Source organism: Rattus norvegicus, chromosome 4, assembly GCF_021556685.1.
Source record: "Rattus norvegicus strain SHRSP/BbbUtx chromosome 4, alternate assembly SHRSP_T2T, whole genome shotgun sequence".
Lineage (NCBI taxonomy): Eukaryota > Metazoa > Chordata > Mammalia > Rodentia > Muridae > Rattus > Rattus norvegicus.
This window is the reverse complement of record NC_141537.1, coordinates 147,730,945-147,750,889: the sequence shown is the minus strand read 5'-3', so window position 1 is coordinate 147,750,889 and position 19,945 is coordinate 147,730,945. Positions and strand designations below refer to the sequence as shown.

At 47.5% G+C, this 19,945-nt stretch overlaps 1 protein-coding gene and 1 long non-coding RNA gene across 7 annotated transcripts; one reads left to right on the top strand and one right to left on the bottom strand.

Annotated features, from left to right (window-relative positions):
* Positions 1 to 1,458: 1,458 nt before the first annotated feature.
* Positions 1,459 to 14,297, top strand: Cidec (cell death-inducing DFFA-like effector c). 6 transcript variants are annotated; one of them, XR_015685773.1, is made up of 6 exons: positions 1,459 to 1,490; positions 2,373 to 2,450; positions 3,567 to 3,720; positions 8,017 to 8,175; positions 8,259 to 9,483; positions 9,688 to 10,291. XR_015685773.1 is itself a non-coding variant. In XM_087658881.1 (6 exons), the coding sequence occupies exons 1-6, from the start codon at positions 1,781 to 1,783 to the stop codon at positions 13,423 to 13,425; spliced, it is 804 nt and encodes a 267-aa protein (XP_087515007.1). In that variant the 5' UTR covers positions 1,459 to 1,780; the 3' UTR covers positions 13,426 to 14,297.
* Positions 13,266 to 18,211, bottom strand: LOC102548450 (uncharacterized). Its single transcript, XR_015686951.1, has 2 exons — positions 17,794 to 18,211; positions 13,266 to 15,906 (listed from the first exon to the last, which is right to left on the bottom strand). It is a non-coding gene; the product is annotated as an uncharacterized LOC102548450 (long non-coding RNA).
* Positions 18,212 to 19,945: the final 1,734 nt, after the last annotated feature.

Below are 19,945 nucleotides of genomic sequence, written 5' to 3'. Positions count from 1 at the left end.
GGCGAGGGCCTTCTCCATGACTCCCAACATGGCTCCCAATGAAAAGAGAAAGTCCACAGTTTTAAGGCATTTATTGTCATGGCATAAACTGGATGAGTACAACTGTACCCCACTTCTCAGGTTGGGCCTGAGATTAAATACCCTTTGCAGGGAGGAGTTTCTAGGAAGGAAAGCTTATTAGCTAAGCCTCCAGACCTTAGGTACCTCCACAGCATGGAGAGCTGTCTGAGTCTCTGAGACCACTTTCATCCTTTCCTACCTGTGGGGTGACTTGGGGTGTTGCCCTTACATAACTGATGGCCACAAATCTATGGGGGGCTGGGGCTAGTGACATGGGCTGGTGTCCAAGAACAGGCAAAACTCCTACTGTCCCCTCAGGGTCTGCGGGACTTCTAGCCTTAGCTCAACCGGGAACCAGGCTGCCTTTCAGGGTCCTACAGGCCTGCAACTCCTTATGTAGCTCAGGAGGGACCTTAAACTCAAAGCAGTCAACTTGCCTCTGCCTCCCAAGTGCTGGGATCCAGCCCTCAGTCACCTCACCAACTACATTGTTTTGGTTGTTGTTGTTGTTGTTTTCTTCCCAGAACATGATTATTAGAAACAAAGAAAGAGACAAAATGAAACAACAAATACACAAATAAACTTTTCTTTTTGAGGTAATCTCTCTCACAGTGTGGCCCAGGCTGACCTTAGACTGGTGGTGTTTGTGTGTAAGCCTCTGGAGGCTCAGAGCGAGAGAGAGGTAGGTGTACTTCACCACTCCTGGATCCATTACTCATTCTTTATTTGCCCCTTTCTCCAGTCCAGCTCCACCAGGTGTGGGCTGAGGCTGTCCTGCTTTCTGATGAGCCCCTAGAGTGACACGCTGGAAGTGCTTGATGAATGAATGTGCCTCTTTCATGGACTGGCTGAGCTCTAAATAATGCATCTCGTGAGAGCCAGTGAGTCCCCCCTCTGGGCTGCAGAGGCCCAACAGGTGACTACAGGACAGAAAAAGTCTATGTAACTCTGTCTTCATGTTGCTGCATTAAGGTTTGAATCAGCTTCCCAATCAGCTGTGCCTACAGATGTGTCAGGCATTTATAAAGAACTCATCTTAGCCAGGTTTGGTGGTGCAGTGTCCACAGAGGCCTGACGAAGTGACAGATCCCCTAGAACCAGAGTTACAAACAATGTGAGTCGCCGTATAGGTGCTGGTAATAGACGCCGGACCCTCTATAGCCACATCTATTGCTTTCTGTGCCCTCTTGCCTAGTGCCATGGGCGGTACCTCTTCTAAAATTTTCGAAACATGTCTTCTTCCCCATTTCAGGGCTTTTTGGGAGTCAGTCTGACTTGAAATCCCTAGGGGAGAGTTTCGAACATACTCCCTATGCTCTTTTCCCTAGCTGGGGCTGAGGGCCAGGGGAGTGGCTTCACGGGAGACAGAAATAAAATGGAGGGAGGCCTGGGCTGTGCCTGGCCACTCGGTATTGCCAGGAGGCTGGGAGGTGAGGGGGAGGTGAGGAGCTGGGGTATTTGGCTACTAGAGAGCAGGTGTTGGGGGGAGGGTTGCTGTGTGAGGGGTTAGGTATAAGGAACAGGGTTGGAATAAGTGTGCTTGGGTAGTGTGGAGTTGGGGTGAGGGGACTCTGACTCTGTAGGGGTGACCTGAGGAGAACCAGAGTTATCAGATGCACAGAGTGATTTGACGTGGCTGAGGACGCAGTTCTGTCCCATGCCCACTCCTGGTGCTAAGGGCTGAAAACAGAGACAGCAAGGACACAGGAGCTACAGAGACATGGACATGGGACGGGGAGGATGGAGGGTCCTTCTGCAAACCATCAGCAAAGCTTTCCTGAGGTAGCAGCAGGGAACCTGGGACTTAGGTGGTATTGGAGAGCACAAACCTAGATGGTCTTTAGTACAAAACTTCTTTTGGCCAGTGCCAAACCTCAGGAGGACTCTATTGCTCAAGGGCCCATGGGCAAAGCAGGCTCCCCCGTCTGGCTGCCTGTAGAGTTTCTGGACTATAGGTGACTTTCAGGTCCCTCAGAGCATGAGGAGGTGTGACTCACCTCCTGCCAGCGTGAAGTGGACTCTGTCCCCTGGGACAGGGACAAATCAGTGAGGGCCTCTTCAGCCCTGACTTCAGCTTCTCGGCTCAGTGTGACCAGAGCTTGGGTCAGAGAAACAATGGAGTGAGTGCTGCTGGGGGCTGGGGAGCGGCTGTAGAGTAGGTGGGAGTGGTAGACTCTGGCTCACAGGAAATGGGTGGTCAGAGGAGAGACTGGGGCAGAGGGTTGCTGTGTGGGGGTTGGGGTGCATTGGGTCAAAGAGAGAGAGGGACCCCTCCCTTTCCGCTAACTGATGAGCTTCTGCCTCTGTTTCAGGTCTAACACAATCCAGCTGACAAGAATGGACTATGCTATGAAGTCTCTCAGCCTTCTCTACCCTAGGTCACTGTCCAGGTGAGGGGAGCCAGGAATAAACAAGAAGCAACCTGGGGGACATCAGCTAGAACTTCTTGTACTTTTAGTGGGCATAAAAGCCATTTAAGGGTTGGCTGTGGCTGTGGTATACGCTTTTAATCTCAGCACTCAGGAGCCAGAAGCAGGAAGATCTTTGTGAATTCGAGGTCAGCTTAATCTACAGTTCCAGGTTAGCCAGGGCTATCCTAGGTCAAAAAAAGAGAAGTCATTGTGGGTGTGTAGTTGAAATACAGATATGGCCAGGCATGGTGGCACATACTTTGAATGCTGGCACTTGGTGAGCAGAGGCAAGCAGATCTTGGTGAATTTGAAGACAGTCTGGTATGCATAGAAAGTTCCAGATCAACCAGAGCTACAAACAAGCAAAAAATCTTACAATAAGCCCCGACAGACCTGATTGAGATCTGAGCTGACTAGAGCAGTGCCTGAGCTTGTAGTCTGGATAAGTGCCCAGGCTACACTCTTCTCTGACACCATCATGGAATTCCCCTCACATCTGGAGTAGAGAGGCTCTGCGCTGGGTGCCTCCATTCCTGATCTCCTAGGAGCCTCATGCCTGCTCTGGGAAGTCAATATGTCAAGTCAATAGATGGGGAAATTGAGTCACTGGTTGAGCATTCTGTCACCTGTTGCCTAGCAAGTCTGTAGGAGAGACAAACTTTGAAATCGAACTCAGTAAAGCCCAGACTCAGATTCTCTCATCTCCTTTCTTTCTACCCTATGTATCCGAGAGTCCAAAAATATACTACAGGGTCCCCCCTCCCATTTCACCCCACTTTACTACGAAGTAAACAAGGCCTTAGAGCAGAGTAGTCAACAGAGTGGTCCACAGTGTGGACCAGCTACACTGACACAGTTTGGGGACTTGTTAGACGTACAGTCCTTGGGCTCCACTCATAACCACCAAAGTGAGCCTGATTTAAGTAAGATTCCAGCCGATTTTCCTGCCCATCCAAATTGGAGGCACCCTTGGATGGGCTTTGAGAAAGCCATCTGGAGGGGCCATGATTGGTTGGAAGGGAGTGTCAGATGTGAGCTCAGCAGGCAGGAGTGGGCAGCAGGCAGATTGTCTGATGTTCAAACGGATGTCCCCAGGCATGTAGCAGTGAGCACTGCAGTGGTGACCCAACAGCTGGTGTCTGAGCCCAGCCGGGAGACCCCCAGGGCAAGACCCTGTCGTGTTAGCACCGCAGATCGGAAGGTTCGCAAAGGCATCATGGCCCACAGCTTGGAGGACCTCCTGGGCAAGGTAAGGGGTCTACCTGTACTCTGCGTCAGCTCTCTCCAGGGGCTGGCTGAGAGTTGATGCTGCCTGCCAGCTGCGTCAGTCTTCCAGGCCTGAATTGGTGTGGCGCGCGCATGCGCATGCGCGTGTGTTGTTTCCTTAAGGGTTCCTTTCTGGTATAAGCACTGGAGGGTTGGCATTACGTGTCTGGAGAGCTGTGTGTGTGACAGATGGGTGGCTTGGTCAAGTGACAGAGGGAGGGTGGTACATTGCTGTCTTACACGTCTTACAAAACAGTGGCTGGATTGTATTTTCTTCATGAAAAGGCTCTTAGTTCTTTTTCCTAGTACCCCTTATACTTGGAAAAATAAGCTAGGTGTGGTGACTCAAGCCTGAGAGTCCAGGACTTGGAAGACAGACAGACAGACACACAGACAGACACACAGACAGACAGACAGACAGACACACACACACACACACACACACACACACCCCACACCTTTCACTCACACACAGTAAAACTACACAAAACATAAAAACAACCTTCCAGGGGGTCAGGAGTTGAGGAAACAGGAGCTGGGTGCTTTCCATCTGCATCTCCTACCTGCCCCCACACAACGTTCCCGGCATCTGTTTCCCAAGCTGGAACTTCCAGGAAAGTAGTTTTTCCGTTGTCAGAATTCAATTTAGCATGCAGAGAGCATAGATGACTTAACCTTCCAGGCGAGGTTCCTATCTCATTCATGCAAATTAACTCTGCTCTTCCTGGGGCAGGTTTGTCGTCTCCTATGAGACTTGTGGCTGAGTCTGCCTTGAATCAAAAGGCCTGGTTCACTCTTTGCTCTGAGCTCCAGGGACCACTTCCACCATCTGGATCTTCTTATCTTACCTGGTTCTAACACTGCACACCCCGTCCTGCTACCACCAGAGACTGGGTCATGGATGAGGCCAGGGAGTTCCCTTTTCAGCGGGTACTTTAAGAAAGCCTTAGCGGTGTAGAATTTGAGAACCTCCTAGTCAGGGTTCCGTTGCCAGGGGACACAGGGAGACATAGTGAGACTCCACAACACAGACAGGTCAGAAGTGCGTCTTTGTCAGCCCTCTGGACTTTGACCCCATGTTTGGCAGCACAAAAGTGCGGACAGAGTAGAGGGGAGAGCATCAGAGATGTGGTTGCCAAGTAACTGTGTCATTCCAAAGGTCTCACAAATCTGTTCCTAGGAAGAGCAGAGTTAAAACACGAGATGAAAACCTCGCCAGGAAGGTTAAGTCAGCAACGCTCTCTGCACGCTACTGGAGGAGTTTACATTTTATTTTTTTAGTGATTGTTTATCTATTGGTTTGTGTGTATGTGTCACATAACACATGCATGCCACAGGACATGGGTAGAAATCAGTGCATGGGAGTTGGTTTTCTCTTTCCATCATGGGAGTTCTGGGATTGAATTGAGGTCATCAAGCTTGGCTGTGAGCACCTTTACCTGCTGAGCCACCACTGGAGCTTAAATTCCATTTGTTTATTTAAGTTAGTTTCTTGGTTTTTGCCTTTAAGCAGTTAGGCAGGGTTTCAGTCTTTAGCTCAGGCTTCCTTGGAACTCACTATGTAACCGAGGTTAGCCTGGAACTTCCAGTATTCTTCTTGCATCAGGTTACCAAGGGCTAGGATTACAGGCATAAGCCAACCGTCCCATGTTGAGGATGTTTTTATTGTTTGTTTGTTTGTTTGTTTGTTTGTTTGTTTGAGATAGGATTCCATGTAGTTAGACTGGAACTCACTATGTAGCTGATGTGTGACTAACTTTTCATCCCGTTGCCTTCTACCTCCTGAGTGCTGGGATGATGTGCAGACACTCTACACACACACACACACACACACACACACACACACACACACACACAGAGAGAGAGACAGAGACAGAGACAGAGACAGAGAGACAGACAGAGACAGAGAGACAGAGGCAGAGACAGAGAGTGCTGTGGAGGATTTTAAAAAGCTAATATGAAGCAAATCAGACTAACAAAACCTGTAAGAAGCATACAAAACGCTTGCTGGATCACTAGGAAATAAATAGCCGACCTGCTGCCATGACTTTTGGATACTTCCCTTGTCTATACAAGAGGATTTTCTCCTGCATGGTCATCAGCTCAAAATGAGGGAGCAATGTAACATCAGCCAAGTTCATCTTGAGACCCCGCTGCAGGATTGCCAATTGGGTAGTTTTATGTTTACAAAATGTGTGTGTGTGTGTGTATGGTTAAGTGTGAGTTCTGGGGCGTGCCGCAGGGCACATGTGGAGGTCAGAGGGCAACTTTCAGGAGTCAGTTCTCTCCTTCCACGGTGGGCTCCAGGTATTGAACTCAAATATTAAAGTTTGCACTGCAAGCCCCCTTCCCTGCTGAGCCATCTAGCTAGATTTTAAAGATGGCAAGACAGTTGTTTTATATCCTGTACCTGCGTTTTGAATGGCCTGTTCCCAGTTTCATGCTTTATAGCTTTGGCAGGAACAAGATTACAAGCAAGTTGTTGGGGCCAGAGAGATGGCTCAGTGGTTAAACACACGGGCTGCTCTTTCAGAGGACACAGGTTCAGTTCCCACCCCCAACATGGCCTAGTTTCAGGGGACCCGATGCCTCCTGGCCTCCAGGGTCACCCCATGCATGGGAAACACAGACATACAAGCAGGCAAAACACGAATATGGGGTTGGGGATTTAGCTCAGCGGTAGAGCGCTTGCCTAGCGAGCGCAAGGCCCTGGGTTCGGTCCCCAGCTCTGAAAAAAAAAAAAAAAAAAAAAAAAGAAAAGAAAAGAAAACACGAATATGGATACAATAAATCTTTTTTTTTTTCTTTTCTTTTTTTCGGAGCTGGGGACCGAGCCCAGGACCTTGCGCTTCCTAGGCAAGCGCTCTACCACTGAGCTAAATCCCCAGCCCCACAATAAATCTTTAAGAAATATTTTTAAGTTGATACCTGAGGATGTAGCCCAATAGAATACTTTTCCTAAAGAAAACCTCAGGGGCTGGGGATTTAGCTCAGTGGTAGAGCGCTTACCTAGGAAGCGCAAGGCCCTGGGTTTGGTCCCCAGCTCCGAAAAAAAAGAACCAAAAAAAAAAAAAAGAAAACCTCAGTTCAATTCCTCACCCCACAAATAAACACAGAGAGAAGGAAGATAAAAGAATCATGCTTACAGGCATATATAACATTTTTTTTATTTGTCTTGTTTCATTTAATTTGATTGTTAGAATAGGGTGGAATAGCTGGGCTTCTCTGTGTAATGTATTTCTCAGTCTAACTATTTTTTTTCTCCCGTCCCTCCTCAGTCTATTTTTTAACTTTAGTTTTTTGTTACTTTTTTTTTTAGTATTAACCGTTTTCTAAGAAGTTTCAATATCATGCAAATATACAATTCTCATACTTTAAATTTACTACTTTATACAAAAAGAGACTCCTATTTTAATAGGGTGTAATGATAGTAACAGATTATTTATTGGTATTCAAACTCCCCCAGACCCAGTTAGAGGGACAGTTCAACTCAATGTTTGAATCGGAAACTCTTTTTCCTTCCTTTATTCCCCACTCCCATGCCCCTCCCCTACCCCTTTTAGAGACAAGGTCTCGCTGTGCAGTAGTGGGTGGCCTCCATCTTCTTGTACAGATCAGCTAGCCTTGCTGTCATGCCGGCTCTGCCTTCTGAGTATTAGGATTACAGGTCTATACCATCCGTCATCCTGGGCCAAACTGTATTAAATAGTGCAGTCTGGAGCCGGACATATCAGTACTCAGTAATCACGTAAGGGACCCATGTTCAGTTCCCATCACCCACATTTGCCTGCAACTCTAGCTTCAGGCCAAGTGACATGGATAACAAATACGCCCATATCCATATACACATAATTAAAAAATAAGAAATCTAAATGCTGGCCAGGTACGGTGCCTCACAGCCTTTAATTCCAAATACTAGGGAGACAGAGGCAGGTGGATCTCTGTGAGTTGGAGGCCAGCCTGGTCCACATAGTCAGCCATGGCTACATAGATTTAAAAACAAAGCAAAATGAAAGAAACAACAACATCTAAGCAGAGTCTAACTGGCCCGGTGGTATAGGCCTGTAATCCAAATTACTTGAGAGGCTGAGGCCGGAAGATAGAAAGAGATGGCAGCACTAACCTGTGCTACATGGCGAGTTCCAGGCCAACCTAAGCGACGTAGTAAGACCCAGCTCCCCTGGTTTTCCTCTGGCAGCTGGTGCTTTGGCATAAGTCTCCGTCCCTCAGCACTATGGCTCCATAGGGGTGGCAGAAATGTCACTAACGGTTTTTTCAGGTCCAAGACATCTTGAAGCTTAAAGACAAGCCCTTCTCCCTGGTGTTGGAGGAAGATGGCACAATCGTGGAGACAGAAGAATACTTCCAAGCCCTACCAAGAGATACAGTGTTCATGGTCCTGCAGAAGGGGCAGAAGTGGAAGTCCCCATCAGAACAGGTGACGGACCTCCTGAGGCAGGGGTGAATGTGGAGAGCTCGGGAGGGGTTCCGGGGGTGAGCTTACATGGGCTTGTTTTGCAGCGCAAGAAGAAAGCCCAGCTATCCCTTTCCCAGAAGCCAACTAAGAAGATCGACGTGGCCCGGGTAACCTTTGACCTGTACAAGCTGAACCCTCAGGACTTCATCGGCTGCCTGAACGTGAAGGCAACCCTCTATGACACATACTCGCTTTCATATGACCTGCACTGCTACAGGGCCAAACGCATCGTGAAGTGAGTGGGTTGGGACAGACAGGGTCTGGGTGGGAAAACGCTAAGAACCCCGACCTGTCTGCCCAAAGCAAAACTCTCAGGGGCTGGGTGGACACTGGGGATAAACAAAGAGTGACTGCCACATCTGTGCAGGGATCTAAGTGACTTGATTTGCATTAGGGTGTGTGTATGTGTGTGTGTGTGAGAGTGTGTAAATGTGTGACTGAGTGTGTGACTGAGTGTGTGAGTGAGTGTGTGAGTGTGTGTGACTGAGTGTGTGTGACTGAGTGTGTGTGTGAATGTGTGTGTGTGAGTGGTGTGTATGTGTGTGAGTGTGTGTGTGAGTATGTGTGAGTGTGTGTATTGTGTGAGTGAGAGTGTGTGTGACTGAGTGTGTGAGTGTGTGTGTTTATGTGAGTGTGTGTATGTGTGTGAATGTGTGTGTGAGTGGTGTGTATGTGTGCGTGTGTGTGTGAGTGTGTGTGTGAGTGTGTGTATTGTGTGAGTGTGTGTGAGTGAGAGTGTGTGAGTGTGTGAGTGTGTGTGAGTGAGAGTGTGTGAGTGTGTGTGACTGAGTGTGTGTGAGTGTGTGTATGTGTGTGAGTGTGTGTTTATGTGAGTGTGTGTGTGAGTGTGTGTATGTGTGTGAGTGTGTGAATGTGTGTGAGTGAGTGGTGTGTGTGTGACTGAGTGTGTGTGTGAGTGTGTGTGACTGAGTGTGTGAGTGTGTGTGACTGAGTGTGTGTGAGTGTGTGTATGTGTGTGTGAGTGTGTGTGAGTGTGTGTATGTGTGTGTGTTGTGTGAGTGTGTGTGTGAGTGTGTGTGTGAGAGTGAGAGTGTGTGTGTGTGTGTGGTTTTAAGGTTTTCTAGTATAGCAAAGTACAATTTTTCACCCCCAAAAGTAGACTTTCTAGAATAGCTGGCTGAGGAACTTTCTTGTGTGTGCTGAAGTTGGAGTCTCACGGGTACTACTCGTCGTGCACGCGTATCCTGAGCTATTTCCACAGCTAATCATCTTCTCAAGATTTATTTGTTTTATATATATGAATACACTGTAGCTGTCTTCAGACACACCAGAAGATGTCAGTACTCTTAACCACTAAGCCATCCCTCCAGCCCCCTCACAGTTAATCATTTTTAAAACTGAAAATGTGGACTGCTCTTCCAGAGGTCCTGAGTTCAAATCCCAGCAACTATATGGTGGCTCACAACCATCTGTAATGAGAACTGATGCCCTCTTCTGTGTGTCTGAAGACAGCTACAGTGTGCTTATATATAGTATATATAAATACTGGAAGTAGAGGATCAGAAGTTCAAGGTTAGCTTGGGCCAGATAAGACCTTGTCTCAAAACAAAACAAAACAAAACAACAACAAGGAAAAACAAAACAAAATAAATCAAAACACCCACCACAAAGCAAAACACCAGCGGAGAAATGGCAGAGCCATTAAGAAATAATTCCCAAGGGGTTGGGGATTTAGCTCAGTGGTAGAGCACTTGCCTAGGAAGCGCAAGGCCCTGGGTTTGGTCCCCAGCTCCAGGGGGGAAAAAAAAAAAAAAAAAAAAAAAAGGAATAGTTCCCAGCACCCAGCACTCAAGTCAGCCAGCTCGTTTCTGCAGCTCCAGGGGGCTCTGTCGCTCTTTTCTGGCCTCTATGGGCCCTGCACTCAGATACACACAAAATAAGACACTGTCAAGTGGTGCTAAGGACTAAGTGGTGTAGTGCACGCCTTTAATCCCAGCATTTGGGAGGCAGAGTCAAATGAATTTCTGTGAGTTCTAGGCTATAAATCAATTTCCAGGTCAGCCGGGGCTACACAATGAGACCTTATCTCAAAAAAAAAAAAAAAAAAAAAAGAATTGTGCTAAAATCTGCACATTCTAAAATTTTCTGTGGCAGCCACTTTAAGTGTCTCACTGGCAGCATGAAGTAACTGACCATTTGTGCAAACCTTGTCTTCCTTTCCAGAACCTTTGCACCAGGCAGCAGACGCTGTACACAGCGAATAACAGTTCTCAGTCCTCTCCAGAGACCCTGCCAGTCTTTATTCTACTTTCTGTCCCTCTGTTGATCTATCCTAGATACCTCATAGTTACAAGATCAAACAGTGTTTGTCCTTTCATGATTGGCTTTTCCCACAAGAATTCTGTTTCCAAGGTCCACTCCTTTGTAGAATATGCCAGATTTTCATTCCTTTTAAAGACTGCTCAAAGCCTCAGTTCTCCAGTTGGAGAAATAACTTGAAAGGCACTGCATGAAAACATAGGTAAAGTCAGACTTTGGGGCACAGGCCTATAATGACAGCAACTCAGGAGGGTGAGACAGGAGGATAGCAAGTTAGAGGCTTGTCCAGGCTACAGAGTGTGTTCAAGGCTAACCTGAGCAACCTAGGGAGATGTCTCAAAATAAATAAAAAAAAATAAGAAGAAAGCAGAGGTTATAGTTCAGTGGTAAAGTGAGCCCCTAAGGCTCTGGGTCCAGTTCCCCAGTACTGCAAAAAGACATACACATACATGCACGAACACACAGACTTCAATGCTGGGATTAAACCCAGGGTTTTATACATGTCAGACAAGCATGATGCCACTAAATTGTACTTCTAGCCCTAATATATATTTTCAGTGTTTATATCTTTTTTTTTCTTTCTCAAGACAGGGTTTCTCTGTATAGCCCTGGATATCCTGAAACTCACTCTGTAGACCAGGCTAGCCTCAAACTCAAAGATCTACCTCCCGAGTGCTAGGATTAAAGGCACACACCACCACTGCCCAGCAAATATTTTAGCTCTGATATGTGTGTATGTATCTGTGAAGGAGTGTGTGCATGTGAATACAGATAGATACATGCCGAGACCGCGGGTGTCTGACGCCCTGGAGCTGGCTGTGAGCCTCCTGTCACAGACCCTGGGAACCTAACTTGACTCCATGTTTCTAACCTCAGACCAAGTCTCCAGTGCCTAAAATGTCTGCTGTGAGCTGCTTATGGTTCTAAGTGTATCTCTACTCCCCTTGAACCACCAAGAATGTAAATCCACATACTGAATGAAGGCGAATAGAAGTTAATTAAAAACATTCATTTAGGGGTTGGGGATTTAGCTCAGTGGTAGAGCGCTTGCCTAGCAAGCGCAAGGCTCTGGGTTCGGTCCCCAGCTCTGAAAAAAAAACAAAAAAAAACAAAAAACAAAAAACATTCATTTAATGGCTCTATATGTATGTGTGTAAGTACACGCCTGCTATGGCATAAGACAATCTCTCTCTTAAAACAACTATATTAATTTTATGTATTTATTAGTGTGTGTGTGTGTGTGTGTGTGTGTGTGTGCGCGTGTGGTGTGTGCGTGTGCTCAGAGCTTCCATATGGTTTGAGTGTGGCCATCAGAGGACAACTTTCGGGAGGCAGTTCTCTTTCTTCTTCCACCATGAGGCTCCCTGAGCTAGAACTCGGATCACTGTGGTTGGCAGCCACAAACACCTTTACTCACAAAGCCCTCTTGATGGCCCTGAGGAGACAAGTTTAACATGAGGCAGGAGTATTTTTCTTGTGTTTTCTCTTCCTTATTGCTCTTCTGACCAGCTACGCCTAGTGACCCTCACCCAGCCTTGTAAACAGCTGCGGAAGAACTTGCACTCGGTTGGCTGCTCTCGGCTGCATTCTCTCTCTTCTATACAGCAGAGCGCATGCCGACTTCAAACTCATAGCCCATGTTTCCATGTCAGGAAGCTGAGCTCAGAACCAGAGCAGTTTAAAGCTTCTTTTTTTCCTTCCTGTGAGACAGGGTCCCATGTGGCCCAGGCTGGCCTCACTCTTGCTATGAGGCAAGCACTGTACTAAATTAGTTACATCTCTAGTTCTTAGACATAATAGTCTTGAAAACAGACACCCAAACCAGTCTGGCTTAGTGCTCAGCCCTGTCTGTTTCAAGTTCTGGTCTTAGTATATGGTATTACCCATAGGAGCCTCATGGCCAGCATTCTGAAAAGTGACCTGGAAAGACTATAAAGTCTAGGACATAGTGTCACAAAGGACAGAATGTGTTGTGCAAGTTCGTCCGGCTGGTCCAGAGTGGTTGGGAAACAGCTCTGTGGCAGATTAGCTGCTTTTGCTTGAGTAAAGCCTTGGGTTCCATCTCCAGCACCACAAAAAAGAAAAGAAAAACAAATTATCACAAGAAAATAAAAAGTCTGGTGTGGTGGCACACTCCACAGGTTCAAGGCAAACCTGGTCTATAGAGGGATAGCTATGGCTACACTGATGAACCCTGTCTTGAAAAACAAAAGAAAATAAAAGAAAGGAAAAAAAGAGGCTTTGTTTTGAGAACTCGTGTTAAGCACAGGGAAAAGCAAGGGTCCCGAAAAACTGGCACACAAGGAGGGGCAGGGCTTTGTGTAGGAGGACAGCAGTGAGCCTCGTCCCACTTCCTGTCTGTACTAGGAAGTGTTCAAACCGAAACCAAAAAAGTTAGGTTTATGTGATGGCACATAGTTGTAACAGCATTCAGGAAGCTGAGGCAGGAGGATTACTGTGAGTTCAAAGCCAGCCTGGGCTACACAATGAGTTCATAGCTAGCCTTAGTTACAGTGTGAGACTGTTATCTCAAAAAGAAAAAGGAAGAAAGGAAAGGAGAGAGAAAGAGAGAGAGAGAGAGAGAGAGAGAGAGACAGAGACAGAGACAGAGACAGAGACAGAGACAGAGACAGAGACAGAGACAGAGACAGAGAGAGCAAGTTAACTTGAAGCCACTTGCTTCAGGCCAGCATAGAAAAATGGAGAAAATATTTGGGGAGACCGAGGGGGCATTCTTTATATCTGATCCGAATGCCTTTGCTATCTCCCAGGGAAATGCTCCGCTGGACTCTCTTCAGTATGCAAGCCACAGGCCACATGCTGCTTGGCACCTCCAGTTACATGCAGCAGTTCCTGGATGCCACTGAGGAAGAACAGCCCTCCAAGGCCAAGGCCTCCCTCCTCCCTGCCTGTCTGAAGATGCTGCAATGAAGACCCCAGTCCTCCTCGGCCACAGATGTGACTGGGGACCCTGCGCTCTGCTAGTAGCACCCACAAGCCTGGCAGTTGGAGAGCTTCTCACCCGCCTACACCTCTCTCACAGCACAGCATCAAGGAAATCTCAGGAAGGGCTGGAGCCCTGGAGTGGGCTGGTCACAGGAGGACTTCCTGGGCTGCCTCAGTTCCTTCTGTTCTATCTCAGGTAGCTTAGAGGACCAACACTTGCCCCTGGCAGGCACCAAGTCTGCCCCTGTGTCGCCATGTGCTGTCCTCTGTGCCACTCCCTCCTTGGTGCTCCTCGGTGTCCGGCTGCCTACGTTCATCATGCAGCAGACATCGCTATGGTGGCCCCCATCATACCTTGGCCCCAGTCAAGGCAGCAAAACAAGCAACATGCCACGGCACCAGTCATACCTATGGCTATGGTACCAGAGCGGTTAGCACTCCGTAGTAGAAGAAAAGGAGGGGGCCTCGGGGGTTCTCTCACCTGGGATTCCAATTACTCCCTCCAAGCCCCCGCTACACATGATCATGAGGTGTGCTGGGGGGGGCGGTTAGAGGTAGAGTTAAGTGATGCAGATTTGGGGGGTCCTGACCTGTGCCAGCCAGGGAGGAACTTTTAGGGAACGCAGATGAATCTGCTTCACCCAGGCCCCCCATAAGAAACCCAGTAAGCTCATAGGTTCACCAAGCTGGACTTGGATGGAATGTGGCTTTGCCTGTCATTCATGCTCTTCCTGAACTGAATGGACATAGTTCATGATCTCCAGGGAAAGTCACACGGTCACCTCTCCTGTTCTCATTTTCCACTAACGAATGAACAGCATTAGAGTCTGCGGTAAATTATTTATGCTGACACCTCACTGTTGCCTGTGTTCTTTGTGTGGAACCATTTGCCAAGACGTACAGGAGATAGCATTTACAGGAGAAATTATCGTTCTGTGTGTGTGTGTGTGTGTGTGTGTGTACATGTGTGTGTGCATGTGTATGCCTGTGTCTCTGTGTGTGCATGCCTGTGTTTCTGTGTGTTTCTGTGTGTCTATGTGTGCATGCCTGTGTTTCTGTGTGTTTCTGTGTGTCTATGTATGCATGCCTCTGTCTCTGTGTGTGTCTGTGTGTGTGTGCATGCCTGTGTCTCTGTGTGTCTGTCTGTTTGTCTATGAGCAATTATTTTACTCTTTGGAACTGTTTAATATTTTATTTATGGTGTGTGTGAGTGTGTGTGTGTGTGTGTGTGTGTGTGTGCATGCCATGGTACAGGTGTGAAGGTCAGAGGACAACTGTGCAATCCAGGGATTGAACTCAGGTTGGCAGACTTGTATAGCTTTTATGTGCTGAGCTGTGTTGTCTGTGGCCCTGTTTGTCCGTTTAGATACAGTCTCACACAGCCCAGACTGGCTTCAGATTTGTTCTACAGTGAAGGGCCTTGAGCTTCTGATCCTCTTGCTTGCACTGCCGAAGGGCTCGCTTTACAGGTGGGAACCACCAGCCACAGCCAACTCATGTGGCCCTGTGGATTGCACACCAGGCAAAGGCTCTACCAACTGGGCTACATCCCCAGCCCCACTCCCTTTTAATGTATAAGGTCTGACATTGTGAGATGCAACACAATGCATACATACATACATACATACATACATACATACATACATACATAAATGTATGTTAGAGTAAGAATCTGTGGTTGGTTTTTTAAGCCTGCCACATTTACTATTTGCGTAGATCATAGAATCCACATATGTGCCTGTTTCCAAATGAACTTTGCCTGTTAGGTGGATTGAACCTGAACCCTTCTTTGATTCCTCACTGTTAGATTTTGATACATTTTATATGTTTCATTTGAAAGGTCCCGACCCATCTACCAGGTGATTTGTCACCGCCCGTGCCAGCTGCACACAGCTCCTGTTCATGATCAGCAAACCACAGGGCGAGTCTCTAACCTAGGACAGTGACCCCAGCATTGGGAAAACAAGTGCATAAGGGAGCTCTGAGGAGGGGCAGTCAGGTCTCCTCACACATGTAGGCAGCAGAGACTAAGCCTGTAGGAATCCATGCTTCAGCCCAGCTCTCAGATCCAAAGCTTACATAACCTCATAACGTTTCCTGTAAAGCTCATTTGGACTTGGAAAACACTAAGACAAAGACCAAGTTACTCATGCTTGTCTGGGAAGCCATTGCTGGCAGCTGTCCCAGGCCTGGAGCCCAGTGAAAGTGAAGAGCAGTCAGGGCCAGGTCAGGTGTACACTGGAGGCCCAGTTTGCATCAGTTTCCCACTGCTGGGGCAGCTGCCTGTCCACACCTGCTGCCAAGTTGTAACTGAGCCAGAGAGGGCTGATGGAAGCTGGCGTTTGTCCCAGGCACAAGGTCAACAGTTAACTGTGGCTGCCTCCTGGCGTGGAGCCCTCTCAGTCCAGGCAAAGTTCGGATCCTCCTTTTCTTCTAGGAGCTTGGCGCCCACTGGAATGAAGGTAGCTGTGGGAGGAGAACAAGAGAAGGCAGCCTGCAACGGGGCAGACAGGGAGGAAGACCTCCAGAGAGCTAAGAAGCTATAGTCTCCAGAGGGCCAGGCAGTGGTCCAAGAGGGGACATGGCCTTTCTTGGAGCTAGACACTATTGATGGAGGAGAAGTCTGCTTAGCTGAGTAAGCCATGAACCAGCCTCTCCCCTGTTCCTTCTATTCACACACACACACACACACACACACACACACACACACACACACTTAATAAAAATGTTTAAAAACACACAAAGCAACCCAGATATTTTTTGATATTGGTATGCACATGCTATGCACAAGGTCAAAGGACAGCTTGTGGGAGTTGCTTCTCTCCTCCAACCAGGAGAATTCTTTCCCCACCTCCCTAGTGCTGGGATTATACCTGTGCACTTTGCCTAGTTTGTCCTTAGTCCTTGCTCAACCTGCTTCTGAGATGCACAGGAGACCCCCTGAAAAGGCTTCTGGAACACCAATGGGCCTAGGACAGAGCATTTACACACGCCAGGTGAAGGCAGACAAGAGAGTCACTTGCATTTTTCTTTCTCTTTCTTCTTTTTCTGCCAAGTTTTTCACCAGTCCTTTCTGTGGTGTGTGTGTGTGTGTGTGTGTGTGTGTGTGTGTGTGTGTGTGTGTGTGTGTTCTCTCTCTCTCTCTCATATCCTGGAACTCATTAAATTCACAGGCATCTATCTGCCCACCTCTTCCTCTCAAGTTCTAGGATTAGGATTAATGTTGTATGCTATCTCATGCTCAGTCATCGTCTTCAAAAGTTTTTTAGTCTGTTTTTTTTTAATCTATGATTTTTTTTTGAGTGTGGAATCTCATACATATTAGACAAGCACTCTATCACCACTGAGCTATATTCCCAGGCCCAACAATAAGTAATCCCTTCCAAAAAATCATGGATTTGGGGACAAGCTGCCTCAGCACATAAAGGTGCTTGCTGCCAAGCCTGATCCCTAGAACACACATAGAGAAAGGAGGGAATGGACTCCCACAAGTTGTCCGTTTATTTCTATATATGTGCAACTGCACCTCCCAATAAATAATGTTAAAAAAGAGATTTAGAAACATATGTGTAATCCCAGCATATAATCTTCAGGAAACAGGCAGGACTGACGCACGCTTGAGGCCACCCTGGTCTATATGGCATGTTCCAGGTCAGTTAGGGCTATGTAGTGTGACTGTCTCAAAAAACAAAAACGAAGAGAAAGAACCATACAGGGGGCTGGAGAGATGGCTCAGTGGTTGAACTCCTGGTTGTTCTTCTGGGAACCTGGGTTTCATTCTCAGCACCCACGCAGAGGCTTACAACCACCTATAACTCCAGCTCCAGGGGATCTGACGCCCTCATTGGGCTCACACATGGTATGTCTGCATGTATGCAGATGAAACATTCATCAACGGAAAATAATTTAAAAAAAAAAAAGGTTAACAATACAGGGTCTGGCTGCAGAGATTATCAAGTAAAGGTGCTTGCTGCTGGCCAGCCTGATGACCTAGGTTTGGTTCCCCAGAACCCATGTTACAAGGAGAGCACTGACTATTGAAAGTTGTCCTCTAAACCATGGGTGGTGGTGTGTGCCTTTGATCCCAGCACTTGGGAGGCAGAGGCAGACAGGAATATCTGAGTTCAAGGCCAGCCTGTTCTGCAGAGCAAGTTCCAGGACAGCCAGAGCTAAACACAAAAACCCTGTCTCAAAAAAAAAGAAAAGAAAAAAAAAAGAAGAAATTGTCCTCTGACTGCCACATGTGTGACCTTTTACACACATTTTACACATGCACACACACACACACACACACACACACACACACACATGATAAAATATTAAACAGTTCCAAAGAGTAAAATAATTGCTTACCTTCTCTTCTTTGTCAGTCACCTTTTCTGTTGTGGGGACAAGATATCTGATAAGGAAAGAGGGCCCAAGCAGCAATGGCCCCATGGCTAAGAGCTGCTTTTGCAGAGTTTGAAGGTCCACACTGGTCAGCTCACAACTTCCTGGAACTCCAGTTCCAGGAGATGCACTTCATGCACGTGATCCACATATACCTACGTGAGTAAAATACAGATGCTGGATCTGGTGGTGCACGCCTTTAATCCCAGCACTCGGGAGGCAGGGGCAGGCAGCTCTCTGTGAGTTCCAGGACAGCCAGGGCTACACAGTAAGATCCTGTCTCAATTAACAGAGGCTTTGATCTATTAGGCTAGGAGGCTGTAACAGAGTAGCTCAGAGGACTGCAGACAGGAAGTTGATGGAGCCAAAACAGGAAAGAGCCAACACAAGACATACTCTCCAGGGAAAACCACCTACAACAAACTACCTACTTCCTCTAAGCAGTAGGAAGTGCTCTTCCTCCACCACCTTTCACAATCCCATCGCCTCCCGAGAGCCCACCCAAATTCTGAGGAGCTCACCCATTTGCTAGGTCAGAGGTCTTAGAATGCAATAGTCCCTGGAAGCCTCCTTAAACGTGCCCAGATGTGCACAGTGCTGCTGCCATAGATATTCTCATCTCAGTTAAGATATGCTAATGGTGTGGCATTCGAATCCACCTGGAGAAGCCAGAAGCTTAGATTCCATTCAAATTTAGATGAAATGAATTGATTCTTCTTGCTAGCAAAAGGACAATAGTCTTAGAGCCCAGCAGCATCCATGGGGAAGGGGGTTAGGGTGGGGTTTTGAGGAAGACATCAGAAAGGTGTGCAAAACAGCTGGGCAGGAAAATCGTCTTTTTCTTCAGCTGTTTCTTACTTTCCTGCTATATAGTAATAAAAGACCATGCCATCCTTTTCCCATAGCGAGAAGCAGGTTTTATAGCCGCAAAGGCAGATGTTAACACCTCATGGCCCATTATCCTATTCTTACCTCACCTGCAGGCGGATCTCCCAGGCATTCCAGAGAGAGCTACAGGACCGTGACACTTACGGGATGCCTGGCGCCATATTACTTTTTTTTAGTCATCACAGGGGATTTGTGTGAATGGTCGCTCAGGTCTGAGCACTCGGATGACTGGAATAGTGAGCTCAGTTCATTTCTGGGCAAACAGCACCACAGTGCCAAGAGGTCAGGGCCGGCTGTCATGTCCTCCCAGCCATTACCCCTTCCTCCTTCATCTGCTTTCCCTTGCTATAACGAAACACCTGAACCCAGTCTGCAGCTCGGTCATAAAATGCTCGCCTAGCAAGTGTGGGGCCCGAGATCCATCAGCAGCACTGAAGGAAGACAAACACACAGCTCTGAAAGTTGATAATACGCTTATCTCCGTGGGGTGGGGGAGATGGCTCAGTTGTTGAGAACACTGGCTGCCGAGCTCCATTCTCAGTGCCCATGGGAAGCTCAGACGCTCACAACTGCCCATAACATGGGACTCCTGCATACATGTGGCATATACTTACACAGATAGACACTTATATGTAAATAAAAATAAAATACACACACACACACACACACACACACACACACACACACACAAAAGATTGTCTGTGCCATGGTTCTAAAGGTTGCAGAGTCCAAGTGCAAGGAGCCAGCATCTACTTAGCACATGTAGGGGCCATTTTGGTGCACCCTAACATGGAGGAAGCCGACCCATGGGGAGGAAGAGGCTCTCTTTTCTCTCCCCTCCTCCCTAGAAAGCTAATACCATCATGGGGAGCACCCCCTTCATATTCTCATCTAATATTAATTACATTGGTCTTCAATATCGTTAATGTGAGTTTGAAGGTTAACTTTCTCGCAGCTGAACATGGAAAGGACACACTGGGCTGTGCGGGAGGCAGCCTCTGCCTCTAAATGGAAGGAGGGGAGGGGTCCTTGCCCCCCCCCCATTCCTCCACCAGAAGCAGCAGTCCAGTGCTGGCTGGGTCCTTTCAGAAAGTCTCTCAGGTCTGGGGATGGTCGCTTGGTGACAGATCCTCTTGCTTTTGCCTTAAGTGGTGAGTGCCACCATGCCCCACTTTTGCTTTTTGTTTTTTGCCTTTTTTAAGGTACTTGCTTTTTATTTTGTTATTTT

Bases quoted from the DNA above. Each gene is read 5' to 3' on its own strand.
- Cidec (XM_087658881.1), top strand. From the start codon at position 1,781: ATGGACATGGGACGGGGAGGATGGAGGGTCCTTCTGCAAACCATCAGC. The intron at 2,451-3,566 runs GTGAGGGGAGCC...GGATGTCCCCAG, and splicing joins TACCCTAGGTCACTGTCCAG to GCATGTAGCAGTGAGCACTG. The intron at 3,721-8,016 runs GTAAGGGGTCTA...CGGTTTTTTCAG, and splicing joins TGGAGGACCTCCTGGGCAAG to GTCCAAGACATCTTGAAGCT.